General features: G+C 40.1%; 2 protein-coding genes and 1 long non-coding RNA gene across 3 annotated transcripts; all 3 read left to right on the plus strand.

The window, feature by feature from the left end:
* Positions 1–488: 488 nt before the first annotated feature.
* Positions 489–7,796, plus strand: LOC103722016. The gene is made up of 2 exons (XR_001880281.3): positions 489–683; positions 7,404–7,796. It is a non-coding gene; the product is annotated as an uncharacterized LOC103722016 (long non-coding RNA).
* Positions 7,797–8,641: 845 nt separating this feature from the next.
* On the plus strand, positions 8,642–12,683 carry LOC103722017 (nuclear pore complex protein NUP35-like). Its single transcript, XM_039131688.1, has 3 exons — positions 8,642–9,600; positions 11,026–11,137; positions 12,012–12,683. Exons 1-3 carry the CDS (start codon positions 8,984–8,986, stop codon positions 12,348–12,350), a joined length of 1,068 nt encoding a protein of 355 aa, XP_038987616.1. The 5' UTR covers positions 8,642–8,983; the 3' UTR covers positions 12,351–12,683.
* A 1,817-nt stretch (positions 12,684–14,500) lies between these two features.
* Positions 14,501–19,756, plus strand: LOC103722024 (CASP-like protein 3A1). Its single transcript, XM_008812440.3, has 3 exons — positions 14,501–15,132; positions 15,347–15,482; positions 19,444–19,756. The coding sequence occupies exons 1-3, from the start codon at positions 14,819–14,821 to the stop codon at positions 19,657–19,659; spliced, it is 666 nt and encodes a 221-aa protein (XP_008810662.2). The 5' UTR covers positions 14,501–14,818; the 3' UTR covers positions 19,660–19,756.
* The last annotated feature ends 301 nt before the right edge of the window (positions 19,757–20,057 follow it).

A 20,057-nucleotide genomic window follows, 5' to 3' on the forward strand; every position in this document is an offset into this window, starting at 1 on the left:
AGAGGCGGAGCTCTCCTTTGTGAGGCCAAGAAGCTACCATCCGAGGCTCGGAGCCAACGCTGGGTAGTTGCTGAAAATTTCTCCTTTTTGGAACCAAAAAAAAAAATGATAAAGAAATACGCGTGCGAGACTGCCACGTACCCAATTTGAAAAGGGCGAACCCTAGCTGGTTTATAATTGAAGGTATCCAAGAATGGGTTGCTGACAGCCGAGCAAAACCCTTCCAAAGCCCCTCTCGCCTCCTTTGCCCTCTTCGTTCTATTCTTCTCGTTCTTGTGACCTTGTCATCTTGATTCCATGGCCTCCCACTATCGTTCGATCTCGAGGACCGCCCTCTCTTTCATCAAGTCTTCCATGAGGAAACCCAGCGGCCCCGTCTCTCCCAATCTCCCCACACGTCCAATTCCTTCGTTTCCAAGGCAAGATCTCTCTTATCTTTGGCCCTGTACTCGATTTCTTTCCCTTTTCTGATTTCTTTTGGTTTTTAGGGTTCCTCGCGCGATCGGTTCCTTGCAATCCCTCCAGCCTTTCCACAGCGCTGTGTCTTCGGCTCGGCTGACCTCGCGACTGGGGATAGACTCCAGGGCGGGCTCAAGGTCGCTGTCACAGGGTACGCTCTGCAGTTCCAACCCCGGAGTCTGATCCTCTCTATCCTCCAATTTCTTTCTTAACTATTTGGTGGAGTAAGGCACCGTCTCTCTTTATTTCTAGTTGTTTTCATTGCGTATTATTGTTGATTCATTGATTTGACCGACTTCTCTCTTAAGATTTTTTGATGCTGAATTTTATTTTGTATATATTAAATATAGTTTTGTTTGTAACTCGGTTTGGTATTTCTTTGGTGGGAAGTTTTGTATACGATCCAACATAGTCAAGCTGCATTTGACTTTGTTTTCTGGGATCTGATCGGTTGGCTTTTGTACGATCTCTAAAGGAGAGGTCTTTACAGTGAAGCGAATGTGATGGGGATTTATTATTGTTTCTGTTTTAGTTGCTTTCACTTAATATACACAGATGAGAAGCTTGAGCCATATTTGGCTTATTTGAGACCATCGCCAAAGTCTTTGATAGAAAAATATTGGACATCTTAACCTCGAATTAGACCCAACCACGTTGGCCTCAGTATTAACCGTGGTGAACACTTCCGTTAATACCAAAGTGTCACTCTGCTTGTGCTAATAAAGACCAGCAATTATGATAACACTGTAGTCAATGCACGATCGGCGTAATTATTGCCGCATGCTGCTCATGTAGGATGGTTTTCACATTGTTAATGTGGAGCCAGCCGTTATCTTGAAATTAAAACAAATTACACCAAATCAAGTAACGGATCAGTATGCTATCCTAGATAAAGGGGTGGCCCGAAGATTCTCAGGCAAACTCATTTTTGGATACTACTCTCTACAAATTTTTCTTTCTTTCCCGCCGTTGCTCTACTATTTTGAGAGTCCGCTGTCAGAAATTTCGGCAAGTGGACTTCTTGAAAGTTAGCCTCGAAGGCGACTGGATCTTCCTCGCCTCGATCTTATCTGACCTCATTCAGCTCGGTTTTTACCGACCTCAAAGCTAGCCGAGCACCATCCTGACCTCGGTTCAAAATTTAGCGGCAACAATCTTGATCAAGAGTTGAAAGTGCTTATGGATTATGGATGTGTATGAACAACGCATGCTAAAGATGAGTCGGTTTTATCAGCAAATTAAACCTTGAGAGTGCCTTTGAGAAAATGGATGATAGGGACTTTCTTAGGCTTGTTCTGGAGGTGAACGGCATTAGATGAAATGGGCAGGGGCACAGATGCTTCTTCCAATTATAGGAGTCTAGGTTGGAGGAACTGCATATAATTTCTCAGCACCATGTGAAAGACTATAAAATAGCATCTTAAAGAAAAGCCTCTTCAGCCGATTTTATATTTCATTTGTTGCTGTCAGTTGACAAGGATACATCACCATTTGTTGCAGTCAGCATCTTCTTAAGTAACCCTTGTGCTGATATAGTTGCAAATGTAGGCTAGAATGTCAATTGCCCTGATTAATTTGTTGATATTAAGGGAAAACTGCTGTCTAGTTGCAACAGGAAAATACTTCGTTCATGTATTGATTTTATTGGAACTCTCAAAATAGCTAAATCTGTATCTGTAAAGTCTGTTGTTAAGCATGCTTCTATCATTTCATAAGTCAGTTGCTTGTTCATGAGCCTATAAATTTGCAGTATGCCGTTACATCAGTCTTGATGCTGCTTTCCATGCATTTTTCTACTGATTAGTACATTGATAGCATTATATATATATTATCTTTCTTTTGCCTTTCTCTTGAGATGCCCTTATATTCTAGACCTTCGAGTTTGAAATTCTAATGTAAAGATTTCGACCAACCAAAAGTTCTCCTATTTTATTACTATTTCCATGGATGAAATCCTTATGGATGATCATAGGAGAACCATGAGGTGGGCCTTGGTGGCAGATAGTTACAAACTTGACATGCTTCTATCTTCAAGATCATGTGGATGTTTTGTCATAACAACTTGTTAGGGTGTCAGCTTTGCCACCCACTTCAATCTTTAGAAATAAAGCATATTCCCATGTGCTAGAAACTAAGTATCGTTCTCATGTATACCTAATCTGACTACCATGGTTGAACAATTAGAGAGAAGTTAGAATACTTCATAGCATTCTAGGATTCCTAATGATCCTGTGAGGCTCCCATTATCAAACCCAAAAAAAAGAGAAAAAATGAGAACCATGTAGCATGCCCCTTGGCTTCTAAGGTAGCTTCATTCTTCATGCTTTAAATGATACCAGCTTTTATGTTTATGCACTTACTGAATCATTTTGTGACATATTCATTTCTTTAATTCAGAGTGAAGTTTTATCACTTTCGTTGACACACGTTCTTTTGGAATCGTCTTTTTTGACATGTAATGGATTTTCCCTCCTTTCCTTGGAATGATTTTTAGAGGGCTCTTTTTCCACCATGAATGGTTGAAATATTCTGTATGGATGGCAAAAATATTCAGGAAAAGGAGAAGATGGAAATATTGTGATATCAAGACTAGAATCATGTGGTTCTTTTATCCACGGAAACAAGGGGTTTTGAATTTGGTCTCTTATCCTCGTATAATCTGAGGCTCTCAAGTATCAGATAGTTTATTGATGGCTTTTTGAAGTATTTATAGGCTTTATTGACTAAAGATATAAACAAGTAGGGAGTAGGCTGTCGATCCAATGGTTTAAAAGACGTGCAAAAGCTCTCCAGGGGCTTGAAGATGAAGGCTACTAGAAATGTGTAATTAGGTGGACATTATAACGTGAAAGCATCCTTGGTTTTGGTGCCTATAATGGAATATCAGCTTGTTGTTTTGGGTATTTGCAGGGTCATCTCTTAGGTAGAGTTGGTTGCAGAATAAATTTTTAAGGAATGAGGGAGACTTATCTGAATATGTTTGGAGAGATAGGAATTATTCCATGGAATAGGAATTTTATGCATTTGGTTTGAGTGCTAAGTGCATGCATTTAATGTGCATCAGGTTTTGCAATGATTTGGATTTTATCACAAGGATGAAATTGTCCTTCTACTTTAGATATAAGGGCAAAAATGTAATTGGAGGGAATAATTTTTCCCTATTCTGCAACATAAGCCTATTCCACCAAAATGGTGGAAACTCTCTCACCTACTTGTACTTTATGAGGCAAGGTTATTCCATGGGTGAAAAAGGGTGTTTGGCAGCATAACCATGGGATAAGGCCCTTATTTCACGGTATACCACCTACAAACACTGCCTTAGTTACACAAGACACAAGCTAACTAAGGTTTTCAGTCGCCACACCAGACCTCATATTGGATGAGTTAGGTCGGTGCGGTGTGCCCCTGTACAGATACATTTGTATGCTGTTGGAGTTAGGACAACAGTTGTACCATGTGTTGGTACATGGGCATTTCAAGCCCCCATACTATAATTGGTGCCATATTGGTTTGGTAGGGTACACTCTATATTGGGCAGTATTGGTCGGTATCAAAAACTTGAAGCTAGCCATGTTTTGGTAGCTTATTTCGACATGTTTTGTGACTCTACATTCTAGGGTATTCCTGCAATTCATTTTCTAAAAACTTGAACTGAGTATAATTGCCAATTTACCTCAGAAGATGATGTATGGAGTTGATTTATATTTGATGCATTGACTCATGGAATGTAGCAGGCGATTTCATGAAATGGTTTTACTTTCGCGATATTCTTCATCGAGGCTTCTATATTCTTTGCTATTCTCCACCCTGGATGCAAAATCAATTATGTCATGTCAGTTCTATGATCTAGGAAAGATGAGCACTGTTGTATGGAGTTAGACTGGATTCATGAGTAAATTAGCATTTCTGAAATGCCCACATGCTGAACAGGCCAAAAAAGAGGGCGACATTTTTCTTAGTTGTATATTGAAGTTTACAGATGACTTTTTGTTATTTCATGACCTGCAGTTTTTTCTCTGAGTTAGTTTCTACTTTCATGTTATTGCTATTGAAAGACTACAACATGTTATGAATTTCAAGGTTGAAAGCTCCTTCTGTAAAGTCTGCTGTTTGATAGCAGTCAGAATTTTGTGCCTGTCGCATGTATCACTCAAAGAGCCAAGGTTTGAGGTGATTATTGAGCGTGACTGATATGGAGGCAGGGGCGGCCCAATGCATTTGGAGGCCTAAGGCGAACTTTCTAAGAGAGGCCTTTTTTTTAAATAATAATAATAATAATAATAATAATAATAAATTTTAATAAGTGCAAAATATTTTAAAAATTTATTTAAAAATAATCCGTCTAGCTTTTTGAGTGAGTTCTTTTTGATAGGTGGTAGGGAGATCGCTGCCCATGATTCCTTGTGGTAGTTTAAGGCCTCAGAAGGAGTTTTTAAAATAATATCTTATTTAATCTAACAATTAGTGTGTTTTTTTTTTCAAAAGAAAATTCTGACTACAATTTATTGTCTGCAATGGTTATGACTGCAAATAAACAACTTAGATAAATCAATTATCAAACAATGTTGGCAATACACATGCTTGTGCAAGGAGGCAAAAAATTCACATCAGTCAAGTTTCAGTTCATTGAAACAAATGAACATAGGAAGATCGAAGCATGTGAATATTTATCTAAGATGGAAAAGATAGACGCATAGAGTTTAATGGTTTTCTTACAGAATGTAATAATAATATTACACAGTAAACAGTTATAAAATAGGTGGAAAGAAACAGTTGAAAACCCTCCATCCTGAGGTTCCATTGTTGCGAAGAAAAGGCCATTTTGGCTTTAGATATCATGCAAATCACGGCAATAGATTAAAAAGATAGTTTCTGAAACAGTGAAACCCATTCTACTTCCATCTTCAAAGCTAGAATTGCAAGTCTCACCGCGGAAACAAGGGAAGGAGAACTCACCGCGGAAACAGGGGAAGGAGCTGGAGAAGCCAGAGAGGACCGAGGACGGACTGCGGAGGCGGAGCCGCGGAGGGCCGAGAACGAGAAGGAGACCTGGAGAAGAGACGCCGGCGTCAAGTCTCAACTCTCAAGAACCGAGTTATCGAGATTCGAGATTCGAGGAACGGGGTTACGGGAAGCCGGGAAGGAAGAGGAAGAAGACGGTGGCTACGGGCTAACATTTAAGAAGTAAGAAGACTGAAGACGGTGGCGTGCCGGTGCCACTGTGCCAGGCGGATGGTTGGATGGAGAAGACGGGCTAGTTGGCTACGGCATGCTAGGGCTTGGGCAGCTGGAGAAGAAATGTCTTGTCCCGTACCCGTTGCCGTTGGCCTGGATGCCGGTTGCGGACCGTTGGTCGCTGCCCGCTGGTCGCTGGAGCCTGGAGGAGGAGGCGAGGAGCTCTCCCAGAGGCGGAGGCCGGAGGCCTTCCTTTGGTCCGAGGCCCTAGGCGACCGCCTCGATCGCCTAGGGCTCGGGCCGGCACTGTATGGAGGATAAGTAATTAGTGGAGAAATGGAGATCTAATAAGCTAATGCTGAGCAAGTGTGATAAAAGCATGAAACTGTTGTTGATCCTATAGATATAGTTCGGAAATATAACAACCTTTGTTAATCTGGTCTTGGAAAGCATAAATCTAGGATAACGGGCTGCTCCAATGCTTTCCTTCGAGGAACTAGGTCTTGAGATGGTGTGTTAGAATAAGAACAACAATATAGACTTGGATGTTTCCCTAACAAAATTCCTAAATTCTAATACATTTAGTTCTGTTTCAAGAAAAAGACCTCGTGCATCTAATTCTTACTAACATTTCCGTTAGATGTTATTCTTCCTTTGTTTTGTTACTCTTTGGACTCACAGAGGAATTTTAGCTGTTCTTGGTTTTATGCTTGACTGAACCACATGACCGTGTCAAGGAGATCATCAAGTCCAATATTCTATTCTTGATTACCCATCACAAACTAATGTATAAGCTTATATTGTAATTGCATCCATGTAATTGGGATCTGTAGCCAAGCTATCCTGCTAAAAGCAATGATGCTCATCCCAATGCTGTAAAGATGAATCATTTCTGGTGGTAAGAACATATGATTATGATCAGATAGATTAGTAATGTTTAATTGCAACAAGTAGGAGTATTTGATATCGCTTCAGAGAATTAATTGAGTGTTATGTTTTCCCCTATTAAATGGTTCAAGATGTAACTCAATTGTTCATATTTTAGTCTGCTACCTGAAGCCTTGGCTTAAATTCTGGTAATATGTGCTGAAAGATTACGAAATGCATGTACTAAAAAAGGTTATGAAATGCATATATAGGCTCTAATATAACAACCAGTAGAAAGAGATCTCATTAGCTATAGGCATGTACATTGTTCTAGTTTTCTTGTAGAACAAACATTCGCCTAATGATATTTAATCAACTCAAAGTGTCTCATATGAATGTGCGCGCGCGAGGATATATGGGGCACAAGATCAAATTCCGAAAATTATTGATTTTATGTTTAGCAAAGCAAAATCTTAATAGTAATCATAAGTTGAAGTAATAAATGATAACTAATTTTGATTGCAGTTACATGCAACTATAATTTTGTTGGCTGGAAATTTTCGGGGCTGCTTAATTTGTTTAGAAATGTCTAGCAATAAAATTCCCACATGCCAACCCCTCAATTATGATTTCATTTACACAACATTATATTTGGCTGGTAGCAATATATACTGTGGATGTAGTTGGAAGTGGCTTAAAAAAATTAGCTGCAGTAAAATATCAAAAACAAAAGTATAAAATTTGTAATGCTCTGCAAGAGCTTTACGTGCTCCCATAATTCTATATAATTAATCAAATCAGCTGTCACATGGTGTGTATTAAGTTTTTATGTTTGTTATCATTGGATTGATGCTTTATTTCCAAATCATGGCGTTAATGTTTTTCTTGTTTTTGTCTCCCAGAGACCGGCCTTTCTGTGCCTCGATGAAAGGTTGATGAAGTTTGCACCAAAGCTAATTTGGGCATCTGCTGTTGAGTTGCATTAGATTGAGTTGAGGACATTTTTTAGGCCCTTATCTTTGTCAATATTTGAATTATGTTACACCGTCACAAAGGAGGGAGCTGATATTTTTGGGTAAGTTTTCAGAAGAACTCTCTGGTGGACATCATATCCAGAAACAAGCTAATATGTGGTTACTGGATAATGCGACAGAAGGAATTATAATTGAATAAACCAGCAAGCTGGCCTTTTGTTGGTACGAACGATACTCCTTTCTATACTATTGATAGTTGTCCGGGTTTAACTGCACCTTCTAAGAGGAGGAAATAAAAACAGAATTGTACCCTTCTGGACCCGCGCTATGATTTGCTGAATTTTGGGGCATATGGGAGATTTTAGCCGTGGTGCTTCTTTAGTCTAGACCCCCCTCTTGTTCAATCTCTTCCAGATCATTGTCTCATCTGATATTTGCTGCTATGGGACGGTTCCTAGGTTTTGATGATCTATCCGTAGATTGCCAAACAAATGTTCAAATTTCTTGGGATGGACCAGTAGGATATTCAAACGTAATCTTTCTGCAGTTTGTCATCAAAGCATGGTTGAAAATGGCCGTTCTAGCCGAAGACGTTTACGGCTTGGTGCTACCACAATGCCAGATTCTTCCGAGTCTCTGGCCCATGCTCGTCTGCATGCTGTCCAATCAAAAAATTCAGTAGTATTGGATGAGTCAGTATCGAACCATCTGTTTAACCCCATAGTGAGTTTTGAAGCTGTTTCCTCCACAGGGCTTGTGACTCGTGGCAAAAAATTGTTTAATTGCCACCAAGGTAGTAGCCTGGTGGTAAGGGGGCGATAATTCCGCCCAAGTTGCCCGGGTTCGAAACGCACGGGCGTCGATTAAATTAGGGGACCGGATGCCCCACGCTCGGCTGGCTTGTTGGTGGTTATGCTTTCCTTCCACTTGTACCAAGGTGGCACTGGGGTGACGTAGCCACACGTGAGGCGGTGAACTCAGTGGGGTGAGCCCACGGGTCGGGGAAGGCACGCGAAAACCTGCGACCTGTATCGAACATTCCCTAGTGGAAGGGGGGCTCAGTAATGGGGCTGCTACGCGGGTGGGCTGGTCCCTCCCCCTCCCCTCCTATTTTTGACCAAAAAAAAAAAAAAAAATTGTTTAATTGGTCTTCGTTGGCTTAAATCTGATGTAGCGATCACCAAACAACTTCAACACAACAAAAACAAGCTTAGGTGCGCCATGGACCGGTACTGGCCGCTAGAAAATGCGAAGCAAGTCATGCTTTAGGACAGATCGCCGTTGCCTTCCGAGCTAAAGAACGAGAACCATACCGCAATATACACTCTCTAATCGGGGAATGTAAATAAGAAAAAAAAAACCTAAGATGCAAGGGTATTTTAGTCAATTGATTACGTAGCTTTTCCGACCGCCATTTTCTTCGAAGATTCCCCGATCTTCCTCCCGCTGCAACATTAGGGTTTAAGGTTTCAATTCTCGCTAGATGTTGGAAGAATATTAGATCAAAGATGAGCTCCTCCCCGTTGCCTCGAAGCTCCAAACCCGGGAGGCAATCCCCCTTCTTCCGCGATCTTGCCTCCCCGATCTCCGCCCACCGTGGCGGCCGCTTCGCCACCCCCGGCCCGGCCGCCGCCGTCTCGGCCCTCTGGCGGGAGAATTTCTCCGCTTCTGACTGCCCTCCACCCCCCGTCTTCACCCTCGATGACCGCGCCGACTTCTTACCCGAGCCCGCGCTCGCTGAGCTCCCTCCGCCCTCGCCGGCATCCCGGTCCGGCACGAGGAGCCGGACCCCGCCCCCTCTGGCCCGGGGCGGCAGCGGGTCCTTTTCCCGCTCCCCATCGCTCTCTTCTCCCTCGGGTTTGAGAATTAGGGCAGAGGTGAATGATTCTGAGGGGAAGCAGGCGGCGCTGCAGAGCCCCGAGATCTCGAGCTGGACCCACGGGCTGAGGGTCGGCGGCGGAGGACAAGGCGAGACGGGGACGGGTTCGCCGGTTACTGGAGTGGTCGAGCCGGGGGCGTTGCTCATGCTTCCGCCACCGAGGGAGGTAGCGAGGCCGGAGGTGCAGAAGAGTAGCAGCGTGCCCAATGGAGGGCTTAACGAGGAGGAGTGGGTCACTGTTTTTGGGTATGGCTTCTTTTTTTTTTTGTGTGCCTATTTTGTGGTTCAAGTCTATTTCTTTTGGAAGTTAATGTAAGAGCAGGGTTTGATGATTACAAATTTAGCTTTACTTACAACATCCTTCTGCTAAGGTTGATTTGAAATTAAGCATTGATTGATGATTGGAAATTTAGCTTTATCTGTAACATTCTTATCCTGAGGTTAAGTAGAATTTAAGTAGATATCAAGTATTAATTAAGTATCGCTTGTCATTATTAGAAACTTAGCAATGTACATGACATTCTTCTGCTGAGATAAGTATAATTTAAGTGGAGACTAAGTAGGGATTCTACTGGTGGCGACTTGTATAGCCAAGTTAAACTTTTAGATGTTGTTGAATGCTTGCTTGGAGAGTTGGAATGGTAGACTCTGGATAAGGAACTGTTGATTCCTTCACTTGATGTGGACTATGGTTTCAGAAATTGTTGATCAGGTGCAATGGTGTTTCTACTTCTTGACTAGCTTCTCTTGCTGGGAAATGGGCATGTATGGTTTGATTGAGTAATCTCCAGCCTTAAATATCATTAAATTGTATCACTGAAGACCTCTCCAATAAAATGTTAAAATGGGCATGCTTCGTTTTAGTAGAGGTCTAGAATTGTCACCTGTGGATAGCATTACTCATTGTAAGAGCTACCGTTGGGATCTTTTGTCTGGCTGATTCTGGTTTGGAGAGTATCAGTTTCTCCTCTCTATTGAAGTTGGTTATCATCTTCCATTTTATCATACCTTTTATTCCTGTTCTTTTGTCAGAGGAATTTGTTGTCTGTCCTGTATAATTTAAGAAGACTGTACAGCATTTTTTTTATCATACACTTTCTATGCATCATTATATATCTTCGTCTGTCACTTGCAATGTTACTGATTAAAAAAAAATGTCCAGCCTGGCCCACCCCTTACATGAGTGGCATTGATATAGAGTCCATCCTACTGCAAGCTAAAATAATATTCTTTTCCCTTTATTGTGTTGTTAATGTAGTCATTGTTTGATTAATATTCATATGTGGATTTTCCATCCTGGATAACAACACCAAGACATGTTTATAACCACAGCCAAATTAAGTTTCATATTTCTCTTCTTTTGTGGGAGCAGTGCTGGATACAAGCATGTGGTGGTGGACCTAGTGGTTGAGGTTGAGGGATGTTGCTTCTGTAATTAGTTTCCGAGGGGCATTTAAAATGTCTATTTCTTGAATGACAGAGACAAACTCATTGTCGAGAAATGAGACTTTTTGCACCTTACCCTAGGACAAAACCTCTTGAAAATGCTCTACTGTTATGGGTTAACTAAATCTTGCAATTACTGAGTAACCTAATACTTGACGTGTCTTATTATTTCAACTTATATTGGATCTATGATACTCAATGCTACTCTTTCTTCTCCCTTTCCAGATTCTCCCCGGGTGATACCAACTTTGTGCTGCGTGAGTTTGAGAAATGTGGTCCAGTGTTGAAACATGTCCCTGGTCCAAGGGATGCTAACTGGATGCACATTTTATTTCAGGTAATTCTACTTTGTTCATTTTTATGTATGATAATTCCGATATATAGATAATATTTCTTAATATAATTTATGCTCCACTGCTTGAAACAATTAGCTAATAATAATGATGTTTTTCATGCAAACTGCTGGTCATTATAGTCCACTATTTTATACCTGCAAAGCTGCTTTATTGCAGCAAAATAAAGTGCATTTGTTTCTTTAACTTGCTTTAGTCGCACCAGATGCTTAATTGCTTCTGTGTGTATGCATCCGTGTATGTGCATATGCATAGAGTAAGCATCATTCCTTTTTTCTGTGCAAAAACATGAATTCTTTCTGTATCTCCTCACGTGTTAGTAAATCACCCTTGAAGTTCCCCATCATTAGATTGTCATTAGCTCTTCTTGTTTTTCTGTATAAAAGCTATTGAAGGAAGGAAATGATGTGATTACAATATCTTATTGATGTATCATTGGCCTTTCTCAGTTCTTCCACCTTTCTCAGGATTGTCTTATGTTATATCTGGTTCTGTTCTGCATCAAACAATTTGCTGTACAAGTGTATAATTGCCTTCATGGCTCTAAGGGAACAAGTTTCGCCACTTGTGAACCAGGATATTGTGGTGAGCTAGAATTTAACAGTTGTTTTGTACTGATGCAATGTCTAATTCTAATTTATATTTATAGTAGTTGGAACTTCCAATTTAGATAATTCTAGCATTTGCAGAATTTCACAGTAGATCGTAGGTTATTGTTAAACATTCTGAGACCATTTTATAATATGTTGCTGTTTTTTTGTTGTCAATTGTCAATAAAAACCTGAATTCTCAGGTGTGCTGTTTTCAACATTGATTAATTATTTTCAGTGTTCCTTCCTCTTTTTCTTTATGGAGCAGAACCCATATGATGCTCGAAAGGCTCTTGGAAAGAATGGGACACAAATAAACAGCGTCCTCATGATTGGGGTGAAACCTGTGGACCCCATGCAGCGCCAATTTCTGACTGAGAAGCTCAACAACATAAATCATGGAGGGTTCATGGTTTCATTACCCTCGAAGTTGCCTGGTACAAGGAGTTCAGCTGCACCGAGTTCATCAGGAGCTCTCCCTCACAGCTATCACCGAAAGACCAGTACCAATGCCATCACTGACAGTGGGCGTCACTCAACAGGAACCATTGCTTCCCCAGCAAAATCAATTGTGTCAAAAGTCATGGATTTGATGTTTGGCATATGAGTTGGATAGATGGCAATGGTTTGTTGAGTTATGTTCTGTTGTGCTCTCCATCCAGGTCTTTTTCTGAGTTGCAGCTATCATATTTCTGATTCTTGACAGAATATCAGAGTATGTTTTGATGGCTCACCGGAAATTCTGTGCTTCAGGATGATGAGTGATGAGGATCATACAATCAAATGACTAACCTTGATTTTGGCCATGTTATTTACAGTTATGCCTCATGTCTTTCTGGTATACTTAGTGAGTTCTAAAGAATGTGGAACATTCATACTTCATTGTTGAACATTTATGCTTACATTGTTATCTTGAAGAATTATAGCAACTTTCCAGTCAGCCACGGTTATAATGTAATGTGATCCGGGTATCATGCTCACTGGTAAATAGACCAAGTCTTACTGATGATAAGTTAGCTATATATTGTAGCGCTTTCCTGAGAATTTCTAGCGTAGAGTCTGGTTTTAATAAATATACATCTGCAATACGTTGGTGCATGCATGTTTGCGCATATCTGTATAGCCTTTTGGGCCAAATTACAGGATTCGGCATGAGCAATTAATCTATATACTTCTGCTGTATATAATGAATGAATGCCCAGAGTGCAGCTGCATGCAGAACTCGGTCTACACTCTGAACCCTCTCACCTAAAAGCATTTTATTACTATTGCAGGGCCTGCATGGCTGCAACTATTTTAATGCAAGAGCTACCATTATTCTTATCTCCGGCACTCTTGCATGAAGCCATATTAGTCAAACATCAAATACTAGTGCGTGGGCCAGATACTAGTAAATATGAATGCAGTGTCATTTCGCTACTTGGTTCACCTCGTCCTTGCTTACGGAATTCAACCCCAAGTATTATCTGATGTTAGTCTAATCTAATATAGTTCTTTAAGTATGGTCCAAGTTAACTTCGACTGTATCTTAATTTACCATTTGATTCATTTTACAGCAATAGCATTTCGCACCGTTCCTAATTCATTCCAAATCTGCAACTGGATGCATTGAAAGCGCTCATCAGGATGGCTACCGGTCATTTTGAGGGAAGTTGGTGAACAACCAATCTTTGCTACTACGCGTAAATGGCTACTTAAAATACGGTTCGGAAATTTTGGACTTTGCTCGGTTTGCAATTAATATGCTCACCGTATTGGTAGGTAGCGTGTTCTTTGGAATAACCTGTTGATGCTTCGGGATGAGGGAGGCAGTGGTTTGGAGTTAGTGTAATGGTTTTCCTATTAACTATCATTATTAACATGCAACTAATAAAAATTTCTTTAAATTTTTGATGACTTGCTTAATAATTGATGATCAGCTGGAAAGCCATTTAGCTTACTTATCAATAGGGGACTGCAATTTGTAATCTGGGGTATATTGAGGTGCCACTCTTTGCCGATCACGGATAGAGCTTCAATTCTTTCTCATTTTAAAAATATTTTTATTTATTCTGCAATCAAGTTTATTTTTAAAATTTCAGAAAAGAGTGGCAGATGAATAATTTCGGTCATTAATTCTCAGATGTCTCATCACGATGGATTTTAAGGGAGGTACGGAGACTGATAGAAGTCATGAAGGTGATGCAATCAATGCGAGCATTCATGGAGGATTAATTCAGATTCGATGCCCTTGACGGTCCGTTTCAACGCGGAGAGGAGCTCAGCAGAAAACTCTGAATAAAGGACACTGCCACCATGTCCTGTGGACAAATGGAGGACGGATGGTAGATAAGATATTATATAAATTAAACATTTATATTTTTTATTATAACAAATCTTTACCAAAGATCATGATTAATCACTAGATTCACTACGGTTACTACAATAACTGCAATATTTAAGAGAACGAGCATACAAAAAACCTGACCCAAAACAGAGTCACTTTATCAACCAAACCATTTCATCCTATAAGCAACGGAACCAATTAGCATCCTCAAAAATTCTTATTTAACACATTTTATAAATTCAGAAGTTATTTAATATTAAAACAATACTTATTATAACAATCTTACAATAATAATATAATTAAAATAACAAACGATAAAAAAATAATATTATTATCTGAATCATTTTTTAATAATTTTTTAGATGGTATAAAACTTCTTTAAGATAAAACTGATAAAAATATTTAAAGGTTATAAAAAATCATTTTCTCAGAAGAATTATGTATATGTCAAGCAAGCTCCTGATCTCACGCTGCTCTTGGTGTCAGACTTCACTCTTAAGCAGCAAATAGAATAGCCGGCCCAAATTAGCCTTTTTTTTGCGCTAAGAACTCAAATTAGCTTTTAAGACTGCTTTTCTGCGCAACTAGTTAAGTGATAGATCAGATAACCATAAATTAAAGCACCATTTCCGGAGTTTCGTCCTCTCTCGTAGTCACAGACAGGCCGTACGATCACTGATTCCGTCCTTTTTAAGTCCCTCTCGCCTCCTTCCCATTAGCCCCCAGGAACTAGATTGAGAGAGTGAGAGATGGACGCGGCGGTGAAAGGGCGGAAGGCGCCGGCGGAGGTGGGGATCCAGATGCCGGAGGCAGCGAAGGTGGCGGCAGCGGCGGACTTGGGGACAATGAGCGGCCCGCTGGTGCCGGTGACAGGAGGACCAGGCGGTGCCGCCGAGGCCGGGCGGCAGTGGGACGTGGCCGGAGCGGTGGTGCGGGTGGCGACAGTGGTCTCGTCGCTGCTGGCATTGGCGCTGATGGTCTCGGCGAAGCAGCGCGGGGAGCTCTCGCTCTTCGGCTTCCAGCTCCCGCTCTACTCCAAGTGGTCCTTTTCCGACTCCCTCGAGTAAGAGAGCGATGAATCTTTACCCCCTTTTCCGTCCATCCCAGAATACCCCCCCTTGCCCCCTTTTTAAATTATTTGATCTCCCAAAATACCCCTCCATGGCTTCAGCGTACGGAATGGACGGTCGTGATTGATGGATTGCTGTAGTGTTATTAGATTTGCACTTGAGTCGATGTACGAGGCGGTGTGGTTACCATTTCTGGTCTTTGGTCAGGTATCTGGTGGGGATCTCGGCGGCGGTGGCGGCGCATTCGCTGTTACAGCTTCTACTCACCATGAGGAAGCTGGTGAAGAAAGCGCCGGCCATCCCATCTCGTCGTCACGCGTGGGTTATATTTGCCGGCGATCAGGTACGCATTCTTTAACTACTACGCGTGGGTTATATGAGTGCAACGAAGATCTATTGTCTCGGCGTCTCGCAAACTTTGACTCAGAGATTACTTTTTAGTGTTAAAACAACGAAAGAATCATGGTTCTGTGGGAATTTTCCTCTCTTTTTTTTAAAACCAAGTTAGCACCATTATGATGCTATCTTTCATATATTGCTCTCATTTAGGAAACGATTTGGCTGTGATGAATGATATGTATCTCTTAAACTGTAGATTGCTAATTGTTAGTTTAATTTTAGCAGACGCAGGTCAATGATTGAAACTAGTACGTAGCTTGTCGGCAATGTTTGCAAAAGTGTGGCATCTAAGTACCTAGGTTGCACGTAACATGTTCCCATCTTCTATGGTGCATCATGGAAGTTAAGAGGTTTGGAATAGGAAATGTATTTGTTGCTTGCCTTTGAATAGGTATGGCCGAACGTTGCATTTATGGTGGCTCATAATGGCCGACATAGTTTCATCATAGGGATCAGAACATTAAATAGCTTTAGTAAAGGAGGGTAGATACACCTAAATTTGATAGAATAGAATTCTATAGTAGATTGTTCAGCAGCAGTAACTAGTAGCAACTTAGTTTAAGGGGATAATATGATGCGAGGGTGGCTCTAGTTTTAGTTTTAACTGTGACTCTAGGTGCATTATGGGCCTCTTCATATTCAAAGGGTGCATGTTGCTGGCTGTTATATCGGTAAGCTTCATGGAAATAGAAGATACCATGCTTTGGGGGTTGCATGCCATTTCAGATCCGAAAATTAATGTCAAATCTCAGTCATTATTTTAGTTAATGTAAATGATGCGAGGCATTGGTCTGCAAAGAACCATTTTTCTTGTTTTTTATGTATACCTCCAAGCATGGCTGCATGCCATGATATCTTACCCTTATACGGATCATGACAAGTCAGGGATCTCATGGCAGCGCTGTTTGTGCAGATATGTTTTTCAAACTTCTAAGAGTTTTAGCCCACCGGCTTTATCTTATCTTAATGGATTAGATTTTTGGATGAAGAACATATCTATCATGGTTCAAGAATGTAATAATCAATGCTCAGAATGTTGTCAACCTTGTGAATCAGTCATTGCTACTTTAGGCAAGACAGGTTTTCTCTAAGACCTATGGGGCCACTTGGAGGGACAGAAGACCTATCTTATTACATACAGAACTAAGAAACAGAATTAAGTTTCCATGTTATGCAGTTTACTGTTGTGCTTTACATTAGCAGTTAACCCTTTCATCTTTTGTCTAATATATACTTGGCTTTGTTATCACTTCTTGTAGATGCATGTCCATGATCTTTTCTGATAAACTGCATGGTGTTATGTGCTTGGTTTATTCACTTGTAGATTCATCTTTTCTGAGACCCACCAAGTGCATGCAGGGAACCTTTATTGGTTCTGAAACGAGGTAAAAAAATGAAAAATGCAGAAAGTTACACTTCTTAGCTGTCCTTTCTCCCTTTAATTGTTGCAAGATTCTAGGTTAAGAAGTGTAGTTTATTTCAAATTTCTATTGGATAGCAATTTCTGCTAAGCTATTTCCAGGAATCAGTTTGAAGTACAACCAAAATAATTCAAAATGATTATATGATCACAAAATTGTAGCAGTCGTCTGATGGTCGGAAATGACCAGAATGGTCATATAGATGATAGATCCACCACATGCCGTCAATTTCCTGCAACAAAATTTTATGGTCACACAAATTACTAGTATGAAAATTTGTTTTTTTTAAAAAAATAAGAATTTAGGTGTGTTTAAGTCCAAACTGCTTTGATTATGTATTGCCTTGTGTAATCCCATTAAAATAGCCCGGTGTCGTGCCAAAATCATCTAAGAGCTTGTCCTTTAGTTGGAATTCCTCTTTGGTCGTAATTTCTTTTGTTGTTCTGATATCAGATTATTCCATGTAACAAAGTTTCTATTATGTCATAAACTACAGACTTCTGCATCTTATCAACCTTTCCTTTTGTAGTACTTGCATCAATTATATTTGTATAAACGCAAAGCATATTATTTCAAAGCTATTTTCCATCATGAAAGTTAATGCATAAGTTGTGTGGATCTTAAGGTTAGATACAAACTGCAATGTGGTAATGCACATTATCTTATGTTGATTGTATCCAAGGACTGCAAATAACTACATATCAAGAAGTGCATTGTTCTATGTTGGTAATGCACCAAAAGACCCCGTCAAAAGGCTAATTTAATATGACAGTCATTAGTTGTCTATCGGGATTCTTCTTTCTTATTTCATTTTTTTTTAAATAGAAACATGGAGAATATCCAGCTTTTCCCTCAAAAAAAAAACTGTGGTAAAGTTTTGGTAATGCTTTATAATTATAGCCTTATAAATATACTTCTTTTTAGGCAAAATGCATATAACACTTGCTTTATTTTAAAATGGATAATGGACGATAACATTAAAGATACGAGGAAAGCTGCACTTCCTAGCTGTCCAATGCGATATCCCCATGCCCCGACAAGGCTGTCAGCAGCACTCCCAAAACCAGTTCGTCCGGGTGAGTGAAAAATAAAAAAATTATACTACCAAATAATCGCTTGTAAACTGGCTCCCTTCTCAATCCTCATTACTCCCTCCCATTTCTCTCTCATGTCCTCTGCCCAACTCCCCAATCTGACCAATGAAATCTCCTTTATCTCTTCATCTTTCCTCTCTCCATGACCTTTAAGCCTCTTAGCAGGGGATTGAGGTTATTAGATTCGAAGCTTCTTGAAAGAAAGAAAGGGCAGGAACAGTTAGAAATTACCTTTTTTCAATCTGATTAATACTTTGTAGTACAAACACAAGCAAGCACAGTAACTTCATAGATGGGATGATGTTGGATGCTTTTCTTTGCGCTAAGCTCTTGGAGCATGGCGATACTTTTTTTTTTGTGATCAATGATTCTATATTGGAGCCATCCATCTTTCTCTCTCACCTCTTCTTTCTCTACTCGTATCCCTTTCTGAACCAACAAGAATTACTTGCATAACTAAGGATATGAATGCAAATTAGAGTTTGTATATGAGAAGAGATATTTGGCTCAATATAAATTGCACGTACATTGTTGTAACTGCTTTTTTAAAATACTTTTTAATGAGAGCAGCTTGTCATTTTGAGCCCAGATACTAGTGGCCAAAAAAACGTTTCATGTGCTCATGCAAAAAGAATCTTCATCTTTGCAATCTGTCTCTGGGAATTTAGTAAGGTCTTGTGAGGTTTGATCATCTACTCTGCCTGGTAATCAGCTTCACAAAATATATTGGATGCCCTATTTGTTGGGCACCTTATGGAAGCAAGATGTATGAGCTTTCAAATGTTTTCATCACAAACGGCCAATTGCCAGCTCTTCTTTTCATGACTTCCAGATGCTTATATCCCTCCAGTCCTTTCTTATTTAGATGAATAACATCCTTGGCTGCAATCACATCAGCAGGTTCAGTATCCTTTATAGCGTTGGCTTATGAGTATCTAAATGGTTTTGTCCTTGACATCTTTTCAGGTCTTAAATATTCCAATGTAATAGCCATGCTGATTTCCTTGTGAATGGCTTTCATTTATTTCAGTCTATTAATTTTAGTACGTATATCTGATTTGGCTTAATTCCCTTATATGAAAAAAAACTCAAATTTTGATTCGACATGCATGAGTTTTTTTTTTTTTTTTAACGTGTAACCAATAGGGACAACCAAGTATACCATGTGATCTGCAAACTTATATGGAACTCTGTTCTATGCACAAAAAATGTTCTACAATTATTTACCTATGCTTTGTCATTTGTATGTGAGCATATATATAGTTGTGAATTAAACTACTATAGATTTGTGACTCGACATATATGATCGCGTTTGTTTCTACATCATGAAAAATGGTAAAAGTTATGTAAACTACTGCAAGCTATAATGCTGTAATTTTGCGTATGTCAGGCTTTTGCATATGCTATGATGGCTGCGGGCTCAGCTGCAGCTGGGGTGACCAACTTAAACCGCACAGGGATCCGGCACACTGCACTTCCAGACTTCTGTAAGCCTCTGCACCGGTTCTGTGACCGCATGGCTATCTCAATCACATTTGCTTTTATTAGCTGCCTCCTTCTAGCTATCTCTGCAATTCTCGACGTGCTTTGGTTGTCCAGGTACTGAGTGCTTTAAAATCCCACTTTGCTATCATATCTGTGTTCCATGTAAATATCAACCAAAAATTAGAGTATATGGCTTTGGATATTTTGTTCAGAATGGATGATCTGAAGTGCCTTGAGATTTGCTCTTGTATGTGATTGTGCTACCAGGTTTGCAAAAAAATTTTGGGTTGAAAATTCAGATTTTAGCCGTTCATGTGGAAATCGAACAAATTGCATCTCGTTAGCTGTGAAAGTGCCTCACCACAAGGCATAGAATAGTGAATTAGAAAGTAACCATCTTTCTAAAGGCCCATGGTAATAGTGAGAAAACTACTGTAAATTTTGGAAAGTGACCTCACACAGGTAAGTTGAAGGAGTGCCCATTCCCGCTGCCAAGAACTTGGCAAGGAGAGGGTGGTA

Source organism: Phoenix dactylifera, chromosome 11, assembly GCF_009389715.1.
Source record: "Phoenix dactylifera cultivar Barhee BC4 chromosome 11, palm_55x_up_171113_PBpolish2nd_filt_p, whole genome shotgun sequence".
NCBI lineage: Eukaryota > Viridiplantae > Streptophyta > Magnoliopsida > Arecales > Arecaceae > Phoenix > Phoenix dactylifera.

Excerpts from the sequence above, each read along its gene's own strand:
- LOC103722017 (XM_039131688.1), top strand. The coding sequence starts at position 8,984 with ATGAGCTCCTCCCCGTTGCCTCGAAGCTCCAAACCCGGGAGGCAATCC. Across the intron at positions 9,601-11,025 it reads GAGTGGGTCACTGTTTTTGG|ATTCTCCCCGGGTGATACCA; the intron begins GTATGGCTTCTT and ends CTCCCTTTCCAG. Across the intron at positions 11,138-12,011 it reads GGATGCACATTTTATTTCAG|AACCCATATGATGCTCGAAA; the intron begins GTAATTCTACTT and ends TTTATGGAGCAG.
- LOC103722024 (XM_008812440.3), top strand. The coding sequence starts at position 14,819 with ATGGACGCGGCGGTGAAAGGGCGGAAGGCGCCGGCGGAGGTGGGGATC. Across the intron at positions 15,133-15,346 it reads TCCTTTTCCGACTCCCTCGA|GTATCTGGTGGGGATCTCGG; the intron begins GTAAGAGAGCGA and ends GTCTTTGGTCAG. Across the intron at positions 15,483-19,443 it reads TTATATTTGCCGGCGATCAG|GCTTTTGCATATGCTATGAT; the intron begins GTACGCATTCTT and ends TGCGTATGTCAG.